Below are 20331 nucleotides of genomic sequence, written 5' to 3'. Positions count from 1 at the left end.
GGGTGCTGGGAGCCAGGGCCGCCGCCTTTGTGACGCGCCGGGCTCTGCTCCGGCGGGGCCCAGACCTGGGGGCGTCAGAGGGCAGGACCCACCGCACCGAGGGTCCGGGAAGGTGCGCCCTCCAGGGCCAGGCGGAGGAGCGGCGGGGGGGGGGGTGCCTGGTGCGGGGGCCCTAGGACTGGGGGCGGCAGGGGGCCGCGGGGGGCGAGGGTAGCCGGGAGGGAGGGGGGGACCACATGTGTGTGTACCTGAGCGCGTTGGGGTGGGGGAGGGGAAGCTCGGGCACCGCCAGATGTGGGGGGTGAGGAGGGGGCCCAGGGTCCGGGAGTCCGTGGAGGGGGCGCTGGGGATGAGGAGGGGGAGGTTTGGGCACGGGGAGGGCCCCCGATGACTGGGCAGGGGAAGCTGGGGAGGCAGCGGGAGGGGGTCGGGAGGGGGGTTCCTGGAGGGCCTGGAGGTTTGGGGTGGCAGAAGCAAGGGTGCTGGGGGGCCTGGTGCTGGGGTACTGTGGTTCCATAGGCAGGGATGCCTGGCGGCAGGGGCAGGGATGTCCAGGAATGGGAGGAGGTTTGGGCAGAGTGGGGCACTGGGGGGCTGAGGGTCCAGGGGTCTGTGGAGGGGCTGGGGAGGGGTAGGGGGTTCAGGGGCAGGGGTCTCCAGGAATCCAGAGATAGGTTGGGGTACCAGGGGGATGGGGTGCTGGGGACCTGGAGTCGGTGGGGGAAGAAAGCGACCAGGGTCTAGGGTCCAGTGAACCAGAAGATTTGGGGCCCGGGGCCAAGGGTGGGCCACGGGGGCCTAGGAGACTGGAGCCAGGGCCTGGAGTCTGGGGTCTGGGCCCCCCCCCCCCACCCCCCAGAGGTGCAGCAGGGGGTTGGGTCAGGGGGGTGGGGTGGGATGGGGTGATCCCTGTGCTGACCCAGCTCTGGGGCCTGGGGAGCCCTCTCTGCTCCAGCTCCCACTTCCTGCAGCTCCAGCGAAGGCCTCCCAGGACGGCCTGTGCCCACCTGAAGATGAGGATGAGGCTTGAGAAGAGCCCCATCTCCCTCCCAGCTTCCAGAGGGTGGAACGCATCCAACTCACATGGGCCCGCATCCACCTCCCCCGCAGCCCTAGCGGGTCTCCCCAGAGGCCAGGCAGAAAGGCAGCAGTGCTGATTGCATTGCCCTGCGGGAAGGCTGCATCCGTGGCCTCTGGCTGTAGCCCCAGGGCTCCCCCTGGGTCCACCCCCCTTCCGTGGCCCCTTTCCCTGTGCCCTGCCTCATGCTATGTCCCACCTGCTGTCTCTGACCGGGAAACACCCATGAGGAGTCCCAGGGAAGATGGACAGCTTCCAGGGAGGGTACTTTTATTTCCCAGGGACAAGCCTGGTTTCACCCAGGACAGGGCGGGGTGGAGTGGGGAGGGAGGGCAGATGTCTGATCCAGGTGCCCGCCACCTGGGATTCTCCCGTGGCTTCCAGCAAACCATCTCTGTTCAAAAGAAGGAAACAACCTTGTCTTCTTTTTTTTTTTTTTTTTAAGATTTTATTTATTTATTCATAGAGATGCAGAGAGAGAGAGAGAGAGGCAGAGACACAGGCAGAGGGAGAAGCAGGCTCCATGCAGAGAACCCAACGTGGGACTCGATCGCGGGACTCCAGGATCAGGCCCTGGGCTGCAGGCGGCACTAAACCACTGCGCCACCGGGGCTGCCCATAACCTTGTCTTCTATACGGAAGAACCCAAAGCAGAAACCCAGTGTCTTCTCTCAAGGAAAGATGGCCCGGAGAGCCTGCAGGCAGACGGTGAGGAGCGCAGGCTTCTGTCCTGGCCCAGGTCAGCCGGAGCCGGTCCTGTGCGTTCCTCTGGACGATGCTAGCCACCAGCATCTCTCCTAGGGAAACGGGTATGAAATGGTTTGCTGTGTTGAAAGAGCAGAGGCTAGTTCCTGCCTATTACTGTCCCCAGAGCAGAGTGTCTGGGCTGCGGGTCTTGAGAACCTATCCTTCTCTGGGGCCGTGGAGGGGTGGGGGGCGGGGAACGACACCGTGCCCTCTTGTGCAGCTGTTAAAGGGCCACACCATTTGGCGCAAAGACTTTGGCGTATTTTGGGATCAGAGCAATAAGGTACAAAGAAATGCGTATGATCAGACTCCCAACGTGTATGTCTGTGTTTATATAATAGGGTGGCCTTGCCCTTCTATTTCCTTGCATGGTATTATGTCAACTGGTTACAACAAAATCTAGTACTTTTATATTTTGAAAACAACAAATAATGAAAGTTTGTGGGTTTTTTGTTTGTTTTTTTGAATGAGGCATGCAGCATGAAGCTGAAGAGATGAGCTCTGGAATGACATCCAGGTGGCATCCCTGCTGGATTCTGCGACCCTCCCATTGTGTCGCCCTGGGGCAGCTCCTTCTCTCTAGTTTCCTCATCTCAACAGGAATAAGATGCCTGCTCGTTGTTCATGATGAAGAATAACCATTTGTAAAGAGCTTCCTGTTCTCGCTGATGGATGATGGTTAAGTACCTCTAATGCCAGTTGTTCTTGTTACTAGAAAATAATTTAGGATGTAAAAATAATTAGGATATTGAGGGAAATGGCTATAAACCCTGGTGTGTGGGAGGCGAGCCACCAACTCAGGATCTCAATAAGACTCATCTGATCTCCGGGCCTCAGTTGCTCTATGTACCATGAGGGAGCTATGCTGGATGCCCTGTGCTGCCTCTGGCCTGGGAGCTGGAGACACAGATAGATCCAGCTCTGCCTTCAAAGGTGGCCCAGAAAAAAAAAAAAAAAAAAAAAAGGTGGCCCAGGCTCTGGGAAAGTATGCAGAGAAGCTGAGCGGCTAGTGCTCTGAGAGCGTTCACCTGGGCCCATGGACAAGAGGGAGACGGAGAGAAGGGCCTGGTGGCAGCATCTGCAGGTGCCTGTGAGTCTCAGGTTTCTGGACACGCTGTCCAGAAGGCTGATGGGGAAGCAGAGGACAGAGGGTCTGGGTACCTGGTGTTGACTTAGGATGGGCTGGGGGAGCAGGATGCCACAGCAAGAACACCCTCCCAGAGTGCTATAGGCCGCCTCGTCTTCTGCGGGGAAGGTGAGCCTGGGGTCGTGGTGCCCCAACCTCAGAGGCAAAGGCAGGGTCGTGGTTCTGTTTGCACCTCTTGCTGCTTGCTTTGTTGAATTTTGAGAAGGAAGAGGACACCTGTTTCTCTTTTTGATTTTCGGACGGACATCCTTTTCTGCCTTGGAGGTCTGCTCTTGAGCGGTGTGACTGGGGAGGGGAGCAGGAGGTATTCCTGGCTTCCCAACTGGAAAGCATTTCTCAAGCTCTGGGACCAGATGACGCTTATCCTGCAATTAATTGTGAGTAATGTAGCAAATTAAAAAGTTTTTTAAAAAATGACTTTGGCTTTAATAGTTGGACAACATAACAAACTAGAAGACTTGAAAGCTCCCACTACAAACACTAAGAAATGCTGGATAAAATGTGACAAACATTCATTTAAGTTGACAGTTGACTTTGTAGGAAAGAAACCATATGACTCCACGTTCTTGGAACGAAGGCCTACGCTCTAAAGCACACGTACTTGCTGACACTTTGAGGGGAGACGTGGGGTCAGTTTGGTAACAGGGCTTGGATAAGAGATAAGCCCGTCCACACAAAGTGGGGAAGGGGTGTTGGAAGTAAGCTTCCCCTCTCTCTGTGTAGAGCTCAGAACCTGTAGGTAAACTGATGGCCAATAGGAAAGCACCAGCTCACCTGAAAAGGAAAGGGACAAGCCAGCTTGTCTACCCTGGGATCTGAGCACAGGGAATAAAAACTCCGTTTCCTGAAAACTCAAAATCACAGGCCCCTGCCGTTCTTGTATTTGGGGTTCAGGTTTACATTAGACTCATGATCTGAAACTACCCAGTCCTTACAAATTAACGTGAAAACTGGGAAGTCTGGCAGAAGCAATCACGAAATCCCTCTGGAGGACACACAGCCTCAAACTGGGTCATGCTCACAGGTGGCGGCCCACCAAATGGCGACCTAGGCCTACACCCAAAGAAGCAGTCACCCTTGAGTCAGAGGCATGAGCACGAGCAATAGTAGGAAAGCTAGTCTCCAGAAACTTCAGAAAAACAGAACTATGGCAGAGATGCTGTAAACTAAGCTAATCGGGAAGGATGTAAATGAGAGAAAAGAATAAGATCCTGTGAAGAGAATAGGCAAATCTGAAAGAAAGGTAAGTGGAACTTCTAGAAGTGAAAAATACAGATGTTGAGCCTTGCCAGATGGGCCAAACCCAGTAGGATGGATTTGGGTAAGAAAGAGCAAACTTGAAGATTTGAAGAGATTACTCAGAAGAGGAGAGGAAAGTAGAAAATGTGAAAGACGTGAACTAGAAAGGCTTAGATCACATCCCACAAGTTCCATAGAAGAGTCTGGAGAATGTGTGAGAGGGAGGGAGGGAGGATTAGGTATTTAAGGAGATTATATATGATAATTTCCTAGAACTTTGATTAAAGACATACAACTTTAGATTTGGGCAGAAATCTGAGAGAGAGATTTCAGTTCATTATTCTGAGTGGGATGAGTGAAACATAAATCATTTAGTGACATGTAACTGTAACTACAGATCAAAGACGAAGAGGATCCTGAAATCAAAGAAAAAGAACGTCTACACAGGGTGTCAGTTATGCAGAGAGAGGACTGGTCAGCAGCGACGGCAGAGGAGGGAGATGAGCGGCAGCCTTCCACATGCCCAGAGGGAATAAGTTAACCCAACGGCCGCTCAAGATTGCAGGAAAGAGGAGCTCCTGGGTAGCTGTCAGTTACACATCTGGCTCTTGATTTCAGCTGAGGTCATGATCTCAGGGTAATGACATTGAGCCCTGTGTCAGGCTCCATGCTCAGTGGGGTGTCTGCTTCAGATTCTCTCTCTGTCTCCCTCTGCCCCTCCTTCCCTCCCTCTCTCTCAAATAAATCTTTTTAAAAATTGCCCTCTGTGCTTTCTTTCTTAAACTATTTGAGGATATGCTCTCCCAAAGAAGGGGTAGAACAAGAAAGAGATGACCTAAACCTGGAATTTGGGAAGAGAACCCCAACACTGGAGAGAGTAGAGGTAAATCCCAGAATGACAGCTATTTATCAGATCTAGGGAGCATCATGCCCTCAAACTGAAATGGATACTACTGTGCTTGATTATACCAAGGGGAAATTTTTCAGGTCCAGTAGAAAATTTTAGGAATGACTTACTGACAGGTACATAGAAAGTGAAGCAAATGAAAAACTGAAGCAATAACTAACTCCAGGGAAAAATCAAAAGTTATAGAAGAAAGTACATGTAATCATGATTTGTGTGGCACATTTACAATATTTACATGATCCTAATAACGTAATGTTGAATATGGTTTTAACCACAATGGGCGGGTAGAGAGAAGGAGGTGTGTATAGGATAGCAGGTATGCATAGGATAGCTGGTGTAAGAAAGAGAAATCCATATCCCTGAATCCTCTTGGATTAATAGATCATATCTAAAATTGGAAAAGAAAATAACAGTGTAAGAAGGTGCTCGAGAAATAGAAGATAAATACCAGAAGAAACAGGTAATAGGATGAGAAAGTAGCTTGAAGGGAGTAGTGGAATTTGTTTAACTGGGCCACAATATGTAAGTAAATTACATAATATGTTAGAAGTTGATGGAGCACCTGGGGGGCTCAATCAGTTAAGCATTTGGCTTCAGCTCAGGTCATGATCCTGGGATCCTGGGGTTGAGCCCCACATTGGGCTCCCTGCTCAGCAGAGAGCCTGCTTCTCCCTCTCCCTCTGCCTGCTGCTCCCCTACTTGTGCTCTCTCTCTGTCAAATAAATAAAATCTTGAAAAAAAAAAGTTGATAAATGCCCTAGAAAACAGTAGAGAAAGGTAAGGGGGTTGGTGCACGTGGGGGTGGGGATTCAATATGTTGTCAAGAGACATCTCCACAAGAAGGTGCCTTTTGAACAAAGACTTGAAGGAGGCAAGCGTTAACTTTGGGAACGTGGTGGTGGTGGTGGTTGAGCAGCTTCCAGGCAGACAGAACAGTCAGTGAAAGGGACCCAGGGCACGATGTGCTCGAGGAACCACCTGCAGGCATGGAGTTGAAGTGGCCGAGGAGGTCAGAATGGTGACAGCAAGGAGGGGAGACCATTGTAAGGATCCTGACTCTGTGTGACATGGGCCGGGAACCCAGGCAGAACTGTGAACAGAGCCACAGAACGGTCTGACCCGCATTTTTTAAAGGATCGTGTTGACAGCTGTGGTTTGAACAGAGGTTAGAGGCAGGGGAACCCATTTGGAGGCTGCAGGGATGGGGACTGGAGGAGACGGCATTGGCATAAGTGTGAACAGCGGAGGCAGGAAAGAGTATTTTCTAGTGGACTGGATGTAGGGTTTGAGGGAGAGAGGAGTCAGCACAAGCCTGAAGTTTTGTCCTGAATGACTGAAAGGATGGAGTTGCTGTCAGCTGAGCTGGGAAAAGCTATGGCAGAGGGAATCTCATGTTGTTACGTTTAAGAGACAGGAGACAATGCCGCGTAAGCAGAGATACACGAGGCTGGAGTTTGGGAGAAGAGTCCAGGATGAGCTAAATTTGGGACTGTCTGCCTACACAAGGCATTTATCTTTTAAAGATTTTATTTATTCATGAGAGACACAGGCAGAGGGAGAAGCAGGCTCCCTGCAGGGAGCCCCACGTGAGACTCGTTCCCAGGACCAGGAGTCATGCCTTGAGCCAAAGGCAGATGCTCAACCACTGAGCCACCCAGGTGCCCCATATATAAGGCATTTTAAAAATATTTATTTATTTGTGATAGACACAGAGAGAGAGAGAGAGGCAGAGACACAGGCGGAGGGAGAGGCAGGCTCCATGCCGGGAGCCCGATGCAGGACTCGATCTCGGGACTCCAGGATCGTGCCCTGGGCCAAAGGCAGGTGCCAAACTGTTGAGTATAAGGCATTTTTAAAAATAAGAGTGGATGAAATTGTTGAGACAAGTGTCCCCAAAATTTAGAGGGTGGGGAGCCAGTGAGGGAGAGATCAGTGGGGAAACTGATAACCAGGAAGAGTATGGAATTCTGGAGGCCAAGAGAGAACATGGAGGAAGGGAGGTGACAAGCAGTGGCCTTGGATGCTCCACACAATGAGGGCTGAGAACTGGCCGTTGAGTTTAGCAGTGGGAAGATCATTGATTTTGGGAAGGGCGGTTGGCAGGGCGCAAAGGCCAGACGGGGGTGAGTCAGAGGGTGGGACGAGGAGTGAACGGCAGACACTGGGCTCAAACCCTGGCACCAGCAGGGCAGGGAAACGAGATGGCGGCTGGCAGGACAGGAGATCAAGAGAAATAATTTCGGCTTCTCTGTTCCCGAGAAACGTTAAGGTAAAGCAGGAGATCAGGACCCGTGCAACCATGTGGTATAAAGGATTTCAGTCAATTTGCAAACTAAAAAAAAATGGCGACAGGAGGCCGCTGTGGGGCAACGCAAGAGCTGGGTTATTATCATCCCTTTGAAAACTTGGCAAATGCTGGGACCCAGTGGAGTGAAGTTGGGGACCGTCTCACCTCTGCCTGCTGTGGGGCGGAAAGGGGAGAGTTGATGGGGCAAGGGGGGCAGGAGCCAGGGGCGCTGGGTGGGAGCCGGATTTTGGAGCACAGGACCCTTCCCCCAGCCCGCGTGCACACGGATGCTGGTGCTGCGGGCTCACAGGTGTTCTTTCCCCAGGGAAGACCAGACAGATTGGTCCTCGTTATCCCTCAAAGGAGGGGAGAGGCTCAGGAGGTGCTGCAGCCTGTAAGCGGCAGAGCAACCCTGCAATCATGGGATGCCCCATTGGCTAGAGTCCCCCCGCCCCCCCCCGCCCCCCAGTAAGCAATTGCTGTCTTTGTTGACTGCATGGACATCCTGACCTCAAGGTCAGGACCTCAGCTGGGGTCCTATTTTCACACTCGCCACGCCTCTCCTGGCTCCTACGCAAGACCACAGGCAGGATGGGAGGAGGCATCGGTAGGCCAGACACACAGGGTAATGCATGAGCCTCCAAGCTCCCAGCCGAGACCCACTACCTGAGACCTGAGACCCGCGGGGCTGGGGCAGTGCTTCCCAAGGGTGAGAGTCTAGGGATCCCGTGGACCTGCAGGGTCTCAAGTAGCCTTTCTGTGGGTGGGGTGGAGAAGATCCTGCATTTCCGACAAATTCCCAAGTGACCCTGATGGTGCTTGCCCTCCCCCCCCACCTCCCGGTGGACTGTGCCTTTAAACACCAGCACTAGACGGTGGAAGCAGCCCTTATGCCCCTTGGCAGCCGAGCGTGCAGATGAAGTGTGTCAGGCCCGTAGGAAGCCACACAAGGGATCAAGTCCCAGCAGGGGCTGCGAGGTGGGTGAACCCTGGAGGCCTCTGCTCCACAGAAGCCAGTGGCCTAAGACCACATGACCTAGTAGTCCATCTGTAGGGAATGTCGGCAACAGGCAAATCCATGGAGGATTTGGGGATGGGAGGTGTCCCACCAATGTGGGGCTCCTTTCTAGGGTGATGAAGATGCTCTGGAGCGGAGACTGGGGGTGGCTGCACTGACGGTGGATTGTGTGCATATTTTACCACCACAAGGGAAGACCCAGACTGTCCTAGGGTCTTGGTAAGCCTCAGCTCTCTGAGTGGAAGGTTAGGACAGGGTCACACTCTTCACACAAGAGAGGAGGAGCCTTAGCGAGTTTCCCCAGAGGAAAGGTGAACATCCAGTAGAGGCACGAATAGGTGCTCAGGGCCCAGAGGGAGGATCTGTGAGTGTCCTCCCTCCCCCCGGCCTGGTCAGTCCCATAGGGAACCTCGACCAAGCCCCCTTTTTTGGTACCCAGCCCTGATGCAGGCTACCCTGTGCAAAGATGGAGAAAGTTGCTCACTCCTGCCGGAGCTCACATCCAACAGAGACCATTCGCATCAAGAGCAGAACAGAGCAAGGCAGGTCCTACCGGGGGTCAAACCACCAAGTCCAGGCGCTGGGGGCCAAGGAGGTGCGCAAGTGTTGGGTCACCAGAGTGAGCCACCCACCTCCCTCCCTAAGCACGGCAACAAGTATGGGAACCTGTAGTAGCCCTGCTGTGTAGGGTCAGGCCCAAACCCTACCTGCCAACATCACGTGTTTGGAGTAGGGATGAGCAGAAAGTGACAAATTGCTACTCACCATCCGGCCGAAGTCCTTATTTCCTGGGATCGCCTGGTTGCAATAACGACAGTAGATGTCATGTTCAGGAGGTGAAATTCTCGTCCCTGAATAAGCACAGAAACAGTGCCATAAATGACGGCCCTCGGCAGTGGCTAGGCCAGCTCCCCCGTAGCCCCGTCCATGGCCTTTGTCCCTGGCGGTCCTGAGCACCAGCTGTCCCCAGGCCTGCCTAGCTGCGAGTGTCCCGCACTGCCCGTGTCACCAGCCAGATCATCCATGAGATGCCCTGCATGGCCACGGATGGCGGTGGTTCCTGGGGCAGCGTGGGAACCCCGATGACGAGGTGGTTTACTGGAGCAGGACTGGTTTAGGAGGAGGCCACGGCGCCAGTGACCCAGAGGCTCTGGCAGCAAGCTGGTGTCTGTGTGCATGTCTGCGTGTTGGGTGTGTGGAAGCCGTGTCATATTGATGACACCGTGTGCAAGCCCAGCCACGCTGAGATGCAGGAAATGGTGCGAGTCTCAAGGATCCCAGTTTTTCATGTGCTGATTTTGACCTCGGCTGGATTGTCTTGCAGGAGACATGTCTTGTGACCGCCTGCAAGCTCTGCGTACCCGCAGAAGGGTGCAGGTGGATCTCTCCCAGGTTGGGAGCATCCTGTGGGAGTTCAAGCGAAGCCTCCCGTTGTGTGGGGGTCCCTGGACTCTGTCCCCAGCCTCTTGGTCCCCCTAGACCAGTCCCCAGAGGACTACAGTGGATGACACCGGAGGCTGTTCAGGTCCGAGGTCCAGAACTCCAACAGCCAGGCGGATGGGAGATGCGCACAGCTATTGCCTGTCCTGCTGAGACCCCCGTCCCTGTGTCCACCCTTACCCGGGAGCCCCCCTGCCCTCTCCAGCCTGGCCCTCACCTGTGCTGAGCCGGGCCTGTTCTCTCCGACACACCCGGAGCCCAATGGGCTGGCCGCAGTCTGGGCACAGCTCCCTGCAGCTGGCACCGTGGGGCTCATGTAGGCCCAGGGCGCTGAGGTGCCCAGCCAGCTCGTGGAATCCATGCTCCATGGGGCGCTCCAAGTATTCCGTGGCCTACAGGGAGGCAGGGAGGACAGGCAAGGTCACCAGACCCCAGGCACGGCAGCCCTGGGGGGACAGGAGCCGATCTGCCTGGGGCACTGGAGTGCATGAGGAGCAGACAGGAGGGCCCAAGAGGGACTCCCCCTGGGGAGCAGCGGCCGTCTTGGGTGCAGGGGCCACAGGAGGCTCTTCTACCAGCCTCTGGGGAACGGGGGCCCTGTGTCCCTATGGTGAGCTCCTTCTTCCTTGCCCCTCACACCTACCTTGGAGAGAAGACAGTGGTGTCTCTGCACCCCACCCCCTATGCCCCCCTCCTGCCTGCTTGTTTGTTAGGAAACCATGCTGGACCCTGACCCCCTGGAAGATGACTCTGCACAGCTGTGACCCACTGACATCGGACAACACACAGAAGCCAGGGTCCCAGCCATACCCGCAGCCTCCCTCTGTGTCTGCCTAGGCTACCGTCTGGGGGCTCCTGGGAGCAGGGGCCAGGGTGGCTGCCTGTCCCTCTGCAGCACCAGCCCCATGCTCAGGAAGTGAGTGTGGGACCCATCTGCCCAGACCTGAGTGTCAGGGGGGAGGGAGGGGGCTGCAGGGGACCTGAGGGTTGGGGGATGGGGGAGCTGCTGGGGGACCTGCGGGTCAGGCGGGAGGGGCTGCAGGGGGCACCCATGTGAAGAAGCAGGAAAGGAAGCTGGCCTTGGCCTGGCTATTTTTTAGAGCTTTCCTGGCCTGCGTCCCCTCCTCTCAGGACATCCAGCCTTTCCTGAAACAGGGACCACTTGCCCGGTCCGTGAGGACATGGTGGGGGAGGGGCCACCATGTCAGCCGCACTGGACCCCCGCACCTCTGCCTCCGCACCTGCTGGTGGGGCTCATGGTCGTCCATCTTCACCTGTGGGACGGGCTCCCTGCCTCGGGCTGGGGATGGATCAGCAGGCAGTGGGTCTCACAGACTGACGGATGGACGGCCAGGTGGGCAGCGGCCACGCTTTTCTTGCTGCGGATCAAGGGGAGAGAAAAATGGGCCATTGGGTGGTGCGATAGTACAGCTGTAGTCCTCACCCAGGGCCGGGGAGGAGGTCTCAGGCCTCAAGCACAAGCGAGACGGTGAGATCACCCATGTCCCCTCCCGGCAGGGCAAAGCAGGGTCACAACATCCACAGGAGGTCTGCCTGCAAGAAGCGGTGGGTGAGGCTGCAAGGGGCCAGGTGGGGACGGCCCTGGAGGTGTCGCGGGGGGGCTGTCTCCCTCACATCAGAACCCTGCTCTAGGAGCAGCCCACTGGGGACAACTGGCCTCAGGCTTTGGGGCTGCCACAGGTTGTCTCACTGTCCCCGGGGTGGGTAGCGCCTGACCCCTGTCCCCCGTCCTCTGGGCTCCACTGAGTTTAACCCTTCCTGCCCCTTCCTGCCCTGGAGGCCTCCTGTGGCTCCGATCCCCCCCTCCCCCGCCAGGAGCTGCATCTCACCGGTCACCTCTGGGATGAGCCTCTCCTGCTCCGCCTCAGCCCCCCCGGCCTCTCCTCCTGTGAGTTTCGGGCTCCCGGTGAGTTTCGTTTCTTGCAGACAAAGAAACAAAACTGAAAGTGCCGGCTGTGAACAGACTGTGCTGGGGCGGGGAGCGATTTCCCCAAACCTCAGCCCAGGGGCTGCAAGTCCCTCGGCTTTGACCCAGGCGGGCCCGCGCCTGAGACCGACCCCTGCTCCCAGGGGCCACACATCCCCTTCCTTCCGGACACCTCTGTCCTCCCTCCTGCTCTGCAGGGGGCTTCTTGCACCTGCACCATCCCCGGGTCCCTGGCACTCGGAGGACTGGGTGGGGAGTCGGGGGTGCAGGTGCTGTGTGCCAAGATGCCAGGTTCAGGCGTAGGTCACTGAGCAGCTTGGTGATGAAGGACGATGGGCAGGCCACCCCGGGGGGTGCTCTCCTCGCCTGTGAATCTGCACAGGGCACCTCGCCGCACCTCGCAGGGACTGTGCGTTTCACGAAGTGAGGGTCTCGGCCACCCTACGTCCCGCATGGCTGCCCTTACCGCGTCTCCGACAGCGTTTGCTCATGTCCTGCTCTGGGTCACATTTGGTAATTGTCACAGTACTTTAAACTTTTCTTTTTAATTTTTAAAAACTATTTTACTTATTTATCCATGAGAGACACACAGAGAGAGGCAGAGGCACAGGCAGAGGGAGAAGCAGGCTCCCTGCGGGGAACCCGATGTGGGACTCGATCCCAGGACCCCGGGATCACGCCCTGAGCCGAAGCCAGACACTCACCTGCTAGGCCCCCAGGCGTCCCTCAAACTTTTCAGGTTTGTTTTTGAAGTGATGGGACCTGTGATCAGTGGTCAGGACTCACTAAAACTCAGGAAGGCTGGCATTTTTGAGCAATGTATTTTTAGATTAAGCTGGTACATTGTTTTATAGACGACAGTATGGCGTGAACCTAACTCGTATATTCATGGGGAAGCCAGAGGAATCCCGTGACCCTCTTCGCAGCGATGCTTGCCTTGCTGGGCTGGCCCTGAGAGCAGCCTGTGGCCCTGAGGTACAAATGCTGCAGTCGTGCTCACCAGGTAAGAGGCATCAAGGAAGGTTCTATTTCATCATCCTGGCTTCAGATAAAGAAACTGAGGCACAGCAGGGGCAGCACAACGGGTAGCAAATACATGTCCTGCCACCCCCAGGCTCTCCCCCGGTCAGACTCTGAACCCAGGAAAAGTGGCCGTGGCTGGTCTTCCCCCACTGATAGTCAGAGGGCACGGAGGGCTGAGTTTGGATCCTGGGAGCACACTCGGCTGCTAGGTGATCACCTCACCTGGTTTGGCTCCTGTCTCCTTGTTGCTCTGGACTCAACTGGGGGCCTAGAGGGGACATAAGGCCAGGTGCCCCCAGAACTTGTGTGCGAGGTTGCCTCCCTGTGAGTGTACAAAAGGCACCTTTTCCCTTTTTTGCTGGAGTCTACATCCTGTTACTAATGACATGACCGAGTGACCCAAAGATTTGAGGAACCAGGTCCCGGTAAAGGCAACTTGTCCCAAATCACTGGTGCGTCAGTGAATCAGGTGAATAAAAAAACACTTGTTTCCACAGGGAGATGCAGGGTGCATTGGTCAGACAAGAAAAATGATGCAGATAATTGCACCTCCATTAGGACACATTTAGATATGATACACTTCGTGTCGATTTATTTAGAGCATTTTACACGTGTTTCTGTTTCCCCGAATTTTGTCCATAAAACAATTGAGTCTGTCGGCAATTAGCGTCACTACTTATATTTACCTTTATGGTTTGTAAATGTAATGAAGACACTACTGTGTAGTTGGAGGACTTTTTTTTTAAGATTTTATTTATTCATGAGAGACACACAGGGAGAGAGGCAGAGACACAGGCAGAGGGAGAAGCAAGCTCCCTAAGAGGAGCCTGATGTGGGACTCGATCCCAGGACCCCGGGGTCACCCCCTGAGAGCCAAAGGTAGATGCTCACCTGCTGAGCCCCTCAGGCGTCCCCATCAGAGGATTTTGAATGTGGCCACATGTCCGTCTACACCTTTTAACCCGTTTCACCGTGAGCAGGCCCGCTGTATATGTGACTTTACAACAGCAGCTTTTTGCTAGAACCTGTGGCTTGTCCCGATGTCAGGAGTCGGACAGGGATCTGGGGCAAGGGTGGGTTCTGGGGCTTTAAAGCACGTGGGCTCTGGGTCACCCCCGAGCTTGTCCACATGCTGGGATCCTTGGGGAACCTGCAGGAACCTCTGGTGCTGCCCGCCCATGGCCCCCATCTCCCTCACAACCCTTGGGGGCCTCCCAGAGTCTCCACAGTCCCCCCAGCCACGTGTCCCTCCAGGGATATCACCCTCGCAGGGGCGGGCAGCACCAGAGGTGAGGGGAAATGTCAGCCCCTCTGCCCCTCTGTACCCTGGGTGTCTAGGCCGTGTCTGTACTGGTGGTAACAAAAAAACAGCTTTCACAGTGTCAGGGGCTCCAGCCGGGACCCCCTGAGCAGAGGGGCGGCCAGGATGTAGACGAGGGGGATGCCGTGAGGCCTCCGGACCACCACGGTTGGTGAAGGGGGGGCTGCCCTGGGAGTGACCCAAGCTCTCCCATCTGTATCCTCACTTTCTCCAGGATGTTCCCTCTTTGCAGAAGCCCCTCCGGGACTGACTCCTGTGTGACGATGGGGAAGGGACCCATGTCCATTGTCCCTGTGTTCACTGAGCACCGTCTGTCTGCCTGGGTGACTGCAGACTCTGCCCCTTCCATCCGGTGCCTGGAGGCCATGGGGGGGTGGTGCGGGCCAAGGGGGTGTGTGCTCTCTCCGGGGTAATTAGAGCAGAAGTTAGATACCCCCTCCTCCTGCCCTGGGGCCTGAGGGCAAAGCAGCAGGCGCCTCGCCCCTTCAATGCTAAACAAAACTGGTGTCTCTATTGCTGAGGCGCACACATGCTTTCACTTAAAAAAAATTCAGGATACAACAGACGAGGCCAAATCTCCTTTCTGACCACTGTACCCGCTCCTGAGCCATCGCTGGCACGCTGCGCCTAGCACGAGAGCCTGTCCCCATTCCCACTGCGAGGAGAGCCAGAGCTGTGGGTTCGCATGATGTCACCGTTCTGCTGCCGCGCTTGGCTGGTCACCAGCAGGGGCCCCAGACCCGCTCCATGCGGTCCTGCACGGGAAGTGCACACAAGAGCTCCAGGGCCCTCTCCAGGGCCCTCTCCAGGCCGTGCAGCTCCCCTGCGCTTTGCTGGGGGTACGGGAAGGGGGTGCGGCGCAAACCCTGGGCCAGATGGAAGTGGGAGCCACACACACGCCCTGGTGCAGGGTTCAGGGTAATAGGAGTCCAAGGTCATGGGTGGGCGGCGGGAGGGGCGCCACAAGGACAGGATCCCGGAGGCGGCAGGCGGCTGTCTTGGCGAAGGAGGCATGGTCCTCTCCAGGGGCCGGTGATGTCACGGCAGAGGTATTTCACTTCCCAGACGGAAATTACACGGTGCAATCGTGCATAGTTCTCGTGGTGCCTCTGGGAGGGTCCTGTGGTCAGAGTGGAACCGAGTCCTGGGAGATGCGATCACGGAGATTTTGCTGTCTCCCCGAGAGCACCGTGTTTGCGTGGGAGTGTGCTGTTCCGACCACACGCAATTGCATCCGATGAGCAGTCTCTGGACTGGATTCAAGGCCTGGAACGCCTGGTGTTTGTGCCTGGGGCTGATGTGGGCGGGCAGGCGGCACCGTTGGGGGATCCCCCCCACCTTCCTGACTCCTGCTCGGTGGGCAGGCGAAGGATGGAAGCTGGTCATTAAGCTCACAGGCATCCTGCCTGCCTGGGGTCCCCAGTGCCATGCACTCCCCACCCTGCTGTCTCAGGCCCATTCTCACTCTCTCATCAGAGCACCTGCTGCCTCCACCCTCGCCCCTGGCCGATCAGCAATCACCACTCCGCCCCGCCCCCAAACGGACACCTTCCTGGAGCCCTGAAGGGGCATCTCAGGGTCAGCGTTCGGGGGCCTCTGGCCTCCGGCTGCCAGTGGCCGCCTTGACTGTGTCATGAGGCACAAGGACCGATGACCATGCACTTCAACTCTTTTGTTGTCACTGGTTTGGGGGGAAGAAGAGAAAAAAATGCATGCCCCAGGCATCTCTTAATGACCCAAAATAGGGTGCACCTCGCTTGGGTGAGCAAATGGCAGAGTCGGGCAGGCGGACAGCAGGCCAGGCACCAGGCCCAGCGGGCGGGGTATTATTTCACAAAGGGTGCAGTCGGGGGTGAGCTGCTCATCCCAGTTGGTGTGATGAGATACGCTGGATAGGGGATAGGCCGCTGCCTTTTCCACGTCATGGGGTAACTTATTTGACACTGGGGTGGCCCATACACACCTGCTTCGGGGTTATAGTCCCAAAGAACATCACGTGTCTGCCCTCAGTGCACATGGGCCCCAGGAGTGGAGCCCAAGGGAAGGGATGCACTAGAACTTTGCAAAAACCAAGTTGTAATGTCACTGTAGAGGTGACCGGAGCTGTGATGGTGGTCAGGTTGGGGTGCCTTTGTGGAGCGGTGAGGCCTGAGGGTGCGTGTGCATGCGTGCGCGTGCTCGTGCTCGTGGGAGGGGAGTCGGGCAGGACACGGGGGGAGACCCCCACCTACCCGGCTGGAGAACGCTGTGGATGAGTGAGGCTCCACAGCCGTGGGCACCTTGCAGGTCAGGTTAAGGGCTGGGAGAGGGGAGCTGGTCCCAGGTGCCGGAGAGGGCCCCCACAGATGCTCCCAGCTGTTCTTTGATGAGACAGGCAGAGGAGGAGACAGGCACATGGTGACCAAGGACAGAGATCCAAAGGTGTCACTGCTGGTGCTGGGAGCAGCCCTGGGGATACGCCAAGCTGCGGCCAGCTCGAGGTGGGGACAGGGGCCCCTAGAGCCCCAGGGAGCAGCTCTGCTCACATTGCTTTGGGGCTCCTTCTTCTTCTTTTTTAAGATTTTATTTATTTATTCATGAGGGACACACAAAGAGAGGCAGAGACACAGGCAGAGGGAGAAGCAGGCTCCATGCAGGGAGTCTGATATGGGACTTGATCCCGGAACTTCGGGGTCACACCCTGAGCCGAAGGCAGATGCTCACCTGCTGAGCCACCCAGATGTCCCCACATTGGGGTCATCTTGGCGCTGGGCTCTGCTGACCATGCTTCTGACTGAGAGGGGGCCCCCACCTGCCAGTTCATACCCGGTGTGGAGCCACTTGGGATTGAACCTCGGGCATCGTGACTGTTATGTGTAGATTCCGGATTCTGTGATAGTGTCTGAAAAGCACCATGTCAGGTTTTGGGGTTTTCTTGCTGTTGTTGTTTTAAGCAGGCAATTAACTGACTGGATACAGATGCAGACTTTGGATCTCAAATCCCAGTTCCCATTTTCATGTGCAGCCGAAGAGTTTATGCACAGAACCAAAGACTCCATTCTGCACGTTGTCATCACTCGGAGACTCCCCGTCACTCTGGTCACCGTGGTTGTTCTCTGGTCCTTGGGGCCAGAAGGACCAGATGTCTTGCGTGTTAAGGTGGCATGCCTGTCCTGAGCACCCTGAAAACAGAAATCGCTCCGGGCTTCTCCTCCCAGAAGTGAAGTGACTTGGGGCTTTATCTGTGGGTTGGGTAGTGCTAGGGCTCCTGTTTTCCCTCCAGTGTCGTTTTGTTCCTTTTTTGTTTTTTTAATCATTTAATTAATTTATTATTATTATTTTTTGGTTTATTTTTATTGATGTAGACTTGCACACAATGTCACCTCAGCGTCAGGGGTCCAGCATTGCAGTTCCACAGGGCCACCTGCCACCACTGACTGTACTCCCTGCACTGTCCCTTTGGCCCCCGCGGCTTAGTGGATCCGTAACAGGGAGCCTGGGCCTCCTCCCCTCCCCTGCACCCATTTTACCACCCCCTCCTCTCCTCCTTTCTGGCATTGGTTTGTTCTCTGTATTTATGGCTCTGTTTCTGTTTTTTTGTTTGTTTGTTCATTTGTTTTTGATTCCACATAGGAGTGAAGTCATGGCATTTGTCTTTCTCTGATTTATTTCACTTGGCATCATACCCTCACGATCCACCTGTGTTGTTGCAAATGGCAAGACCCCATTCCTTTCTATGGTCGAGTTGCATCCCATCCGTCACATCTTCTTTATCCACGAATCTAGCAGTGGACTTTTGGGTCACCTCCATATCTTGCCTGTTGCAGACAAAGCAGCAGTAAACGTAAGGGTGCATCTATTTTTCCAGATTCGTGTTTTCCCTTTCTTTGGGTAAATGCCCAGTAGTGGGATGGCAGGATCACATAGAACTTCTATTTTTAACTTTTTAAAATAAGATTTTATTTATTTATTCATGAGACACACATAGAGAGGCGGAGACACAGGCAGAGGGAGAAGCAGGCTCCCTGTGGGGAGTCGGATGTGGGACTCAATCCCAGGATCCCAGGGTCATGCCCTGGGCCAAAGGGAGACACTCAACCGCTGAACCCCCCAGGCGACCCTATTTTTAGCTTTTGAGGCACCTCTGTGGTATTTTCTGCAGCGGCTGTCCCTGTCTACATTCCCAGCAGCCATGCACAAGGGCTCCTTTCTCCCCGAGTCCCCATCTAAGCATTGTCTTTCTTTGGTGTCCAGGTGTCCAGTCCTCACACCCGTCTGGCCACACTGGCCTCCTTGCTGTTCCATAAACTATGTATTCATGCTTCCCCAACCACAGGCCACTCACTCTGCCTGGAAGCCTCTCACCCGGAATCCACGAGGCCAGCTCCTGCACTTCCCTCAGTGGGGGCTATGTGGGCAGCCCCACAAAGCGTCTCTGCTTTGTCCTGGGATACTTCCTATTCCCCTTCCATCTGGTTTTCCCCTCATTGTGTCATATTTGCTTTTGCCTGTCTTCCATCAAGCAGGCTGTAGCTCTGCAAGGGACGGAAGGGATTTTTGTCTGCTGTTCCCTTCTTCATCCCCAGCCATCAGGGCGTTGCTTCACGTGCGTCAGGCTCCCAGCAGAAGCGTGCAGAGTAAACACTTGCTCTCATCCGCACCCCACACGCAGGCACGTCTGTTTGTGCCCAGTCAGCCCCTTCTCTTCCGTCATTCAAAGCCAGTTTATTTTCTCTTCTCCTCTGCGGTTGGGACTTGTGAGTTCATATTATTATTATTATTATTTTTACCTTATTTCTATCATTTTGTTTTTTTTTTTTTAAATTTTTTTTTTATTATTATTTATTTATGATAGTCACACACAGAGAGAGAGAGAGAGAGAGGCAGAGACACAGGCAGAGGGAGAAGCAGGCTCCATGCACCGGGAGCCCGACGTGGGATTCGATCCCGGGTCTCCAGGATCGCGCCCTGGGCCAAAGGCAGGCGCTAAACCGCTGCGCCACCCAGGGATCCCCTATTTCTATCATTTTGATAGGAGTTGAGGAAGGTACAGAATTAAACACCTGTGAGGGATGCCTGGGTGGCTCAGCAGTTGAGCATCTGCCTTCGGCTCAGGTCGTGACCCCGGGGTCCTGGGATCGAGTCCCACATTGGGCTCCCTGCTAAGCGGAGAGCCTGCTTCCCCCTCTCCGTTCCCTCTGTTTGCGCTCTCTCTCAAATACATAAATAAAGTCTTTTAAAAAAAGAAAAAAAAGAAATACAGAGGTCAGTGCTGGAGGAAAGTGCAGGACGAGACTTATTTTCACCTGGACCGAAGCCTTGGTGATGGGAAGAAATACCAGATGTTCAGAGTGACGGAGAAACCCTGGCCGTGCGGGTCACATGCAACGAGCCCCGCTGTCCTGCTGTCTCTCTGTCCATCCCCACTCCCGGGGTGTCTGCATCATTCCTGGGGCAGCCAGAAAGAACCTCCCATCCACCTCCAAGTCAGGTCCGTACATCCGCCCAGGGGTTGGCGTGCTAGGAAAGCTGCCCCCTGCACATTCCACCTCCCTTTACAATCCCTTCTTGATTGTTTATTGTATGGTTATGTTCAGGGCACTGTCCCTTTTTGTTAAAAATAAGCAAAACTAGATTATTTATTTACTCACATCCTATAAGTGACAAAATGGCAACTGGAGTTCTGTTGATACTTCTCTGCTATCCTTGTATTTTATTATTTTATCTTATTTTATTATTTTATTTTATCTATTTAATTTTAATTTATTTTATTTATTTTTTATTTATTTATTTATTTTTGCTAACTTTTCTAAGCAGAGATGTGACCTTCTGGGTTACCTTTCTATTTTAAATAAAATTTCATCTTTTCTAGGAGGGGCCTGGCCGACTCAGTTGGTGGAACATGTGACTCTTGATCTCAAGGTGATGAGTTCAAGCCCCACGTTAGGCGAAGAGCCTACAAAAAAAGAATATTTGTCCCTCCTGTAAACTTCAAGTTGTTTTTGATTTAATCTCCTCACTTCATATAAATGTAAAAATTATGAATATTTAAAAATGCCAAACAGAAAATCTGTTTACTCACTCCTCAGCTTTAGAATGAAAATATTTTTTTAAAAAAGAAAATATTAGAAACAATAATTGAAGTCTCCTGTTTCCTTGCTCCTCATGTGTTACCTGAATATAACTAGTCTTCTGGA

At 54.5% G+C, this 20331-nt stretch overlaps 1 protein-coding gene and 2 long non-coding RNA genes across 13 annotated transcripts; 2 read left to right on the top strand and 1 right to left on the bottom strand.

Moving 5' to 3' along the window:
• Positions 1 to 12: 12 nt before the first annotated feature.
• Positions 13 to 4971, top strand: LOC140630823 (uncharacterized). 6 transcript variants are annotated; one of them, XR_012028499.1, is made up of 6 exons: positions 32 to 112; positions 972 to 1342; positions 1545 to 1887; positions 2305 to 3349; positions 3997 to 4215; positions 4609 to 4971. It is a non-coding gene; the product is annotated as an uncharacterized lncRNA (long non-coding RNA). The 6 variants fall into 6 exon arrangements; XR_012028502.1 differs by lacking the exon at positions 972 to 1342 and having other exon boundaries at positions 13 to 112; XR_012028501.1 differs by lacking the exon at positions 32 to 112 and having other exon boundaries at positions 772 to 1342; positions 2297 to 3349.
• Positions 1504 to 11928, bottom strand: XAF1 (XIAP associated factor 1). Of its 4 annotated transcripts, none has more exons than XM_072821669.1 (6): positions 11714 to 11868; positions 11105 to 11242; positions 10081 to 10255; positions 9189 to 9274; positions 2987 to 3337; positions 1504 to 1875 (listed from the first exon to the last, which is right to left on the bottom strand). In XM_072821669.1, exons 2-6 carry the CDS (start codon positions 11129 to 11131, stop codon positions 1819 to 1821), a joined length of 696 nt encoding a protein of 231 aa, XP_072677770.1. In that variant the 5' UTR covers positions 11132 to 11242; positions 11714 to 11868; the 3' UTR covers positions 1504 to 1818. The 4 variants fall into 4 exon arrangements, with proteins under 4 accessions (XP_072677770.1, XP_072677772.1, XP_072677771.1 ...); XM_072821671.1 differs by having other exon boundaries at positions 3189 to 3337; XM_072821670.1 differs by having other exon boundaries at positions 11721 to 11818.
• LOC140630824 (uncharacterized) lies at positions 10597 to 20272 on the top strand. Of its 3 annotated transcripts, XR_012028505.1 has the most exons (6): positions 10597 to 10779; positions 11382 to 11429; positions 11664 to 11790; positions 12666 to 12814; positions 17768 to 17978; positions 20007 to 20272. It is a non-coding gene; the product is annotated as an uncharacterized lncRNA (long non-coding RNA). The 3 variants fall into 3 exon arrangements; XR_012028504.1 differs by lacking the exon at positions 17768 to 17978; XR_012028506.1 differs by lacking the exon at positions 17768 to 17978 and having other exon boundaries at positions 11664 to 12324.
• Positions 20273 to 20331: the final 59 nt, after the last annotated feature.

Source organism: Canis lupus, chromosome 3 (assembly GCF_048164855.1).
Source record: "Canis lupus baileyi chromosome 3, mCanLup2.hap1, whole genome shotgun sequence".
NCBI lineage: Eukaryota > Metazoa > Chordata > Mammalia > Carnivora > Canidae > Canis > Canis lupus.
The sequence above is the reverse complement of the archived record's forward strand: the minus strand, read 5'-3'. Positions and strand labels throughout refer to the sequence as shown.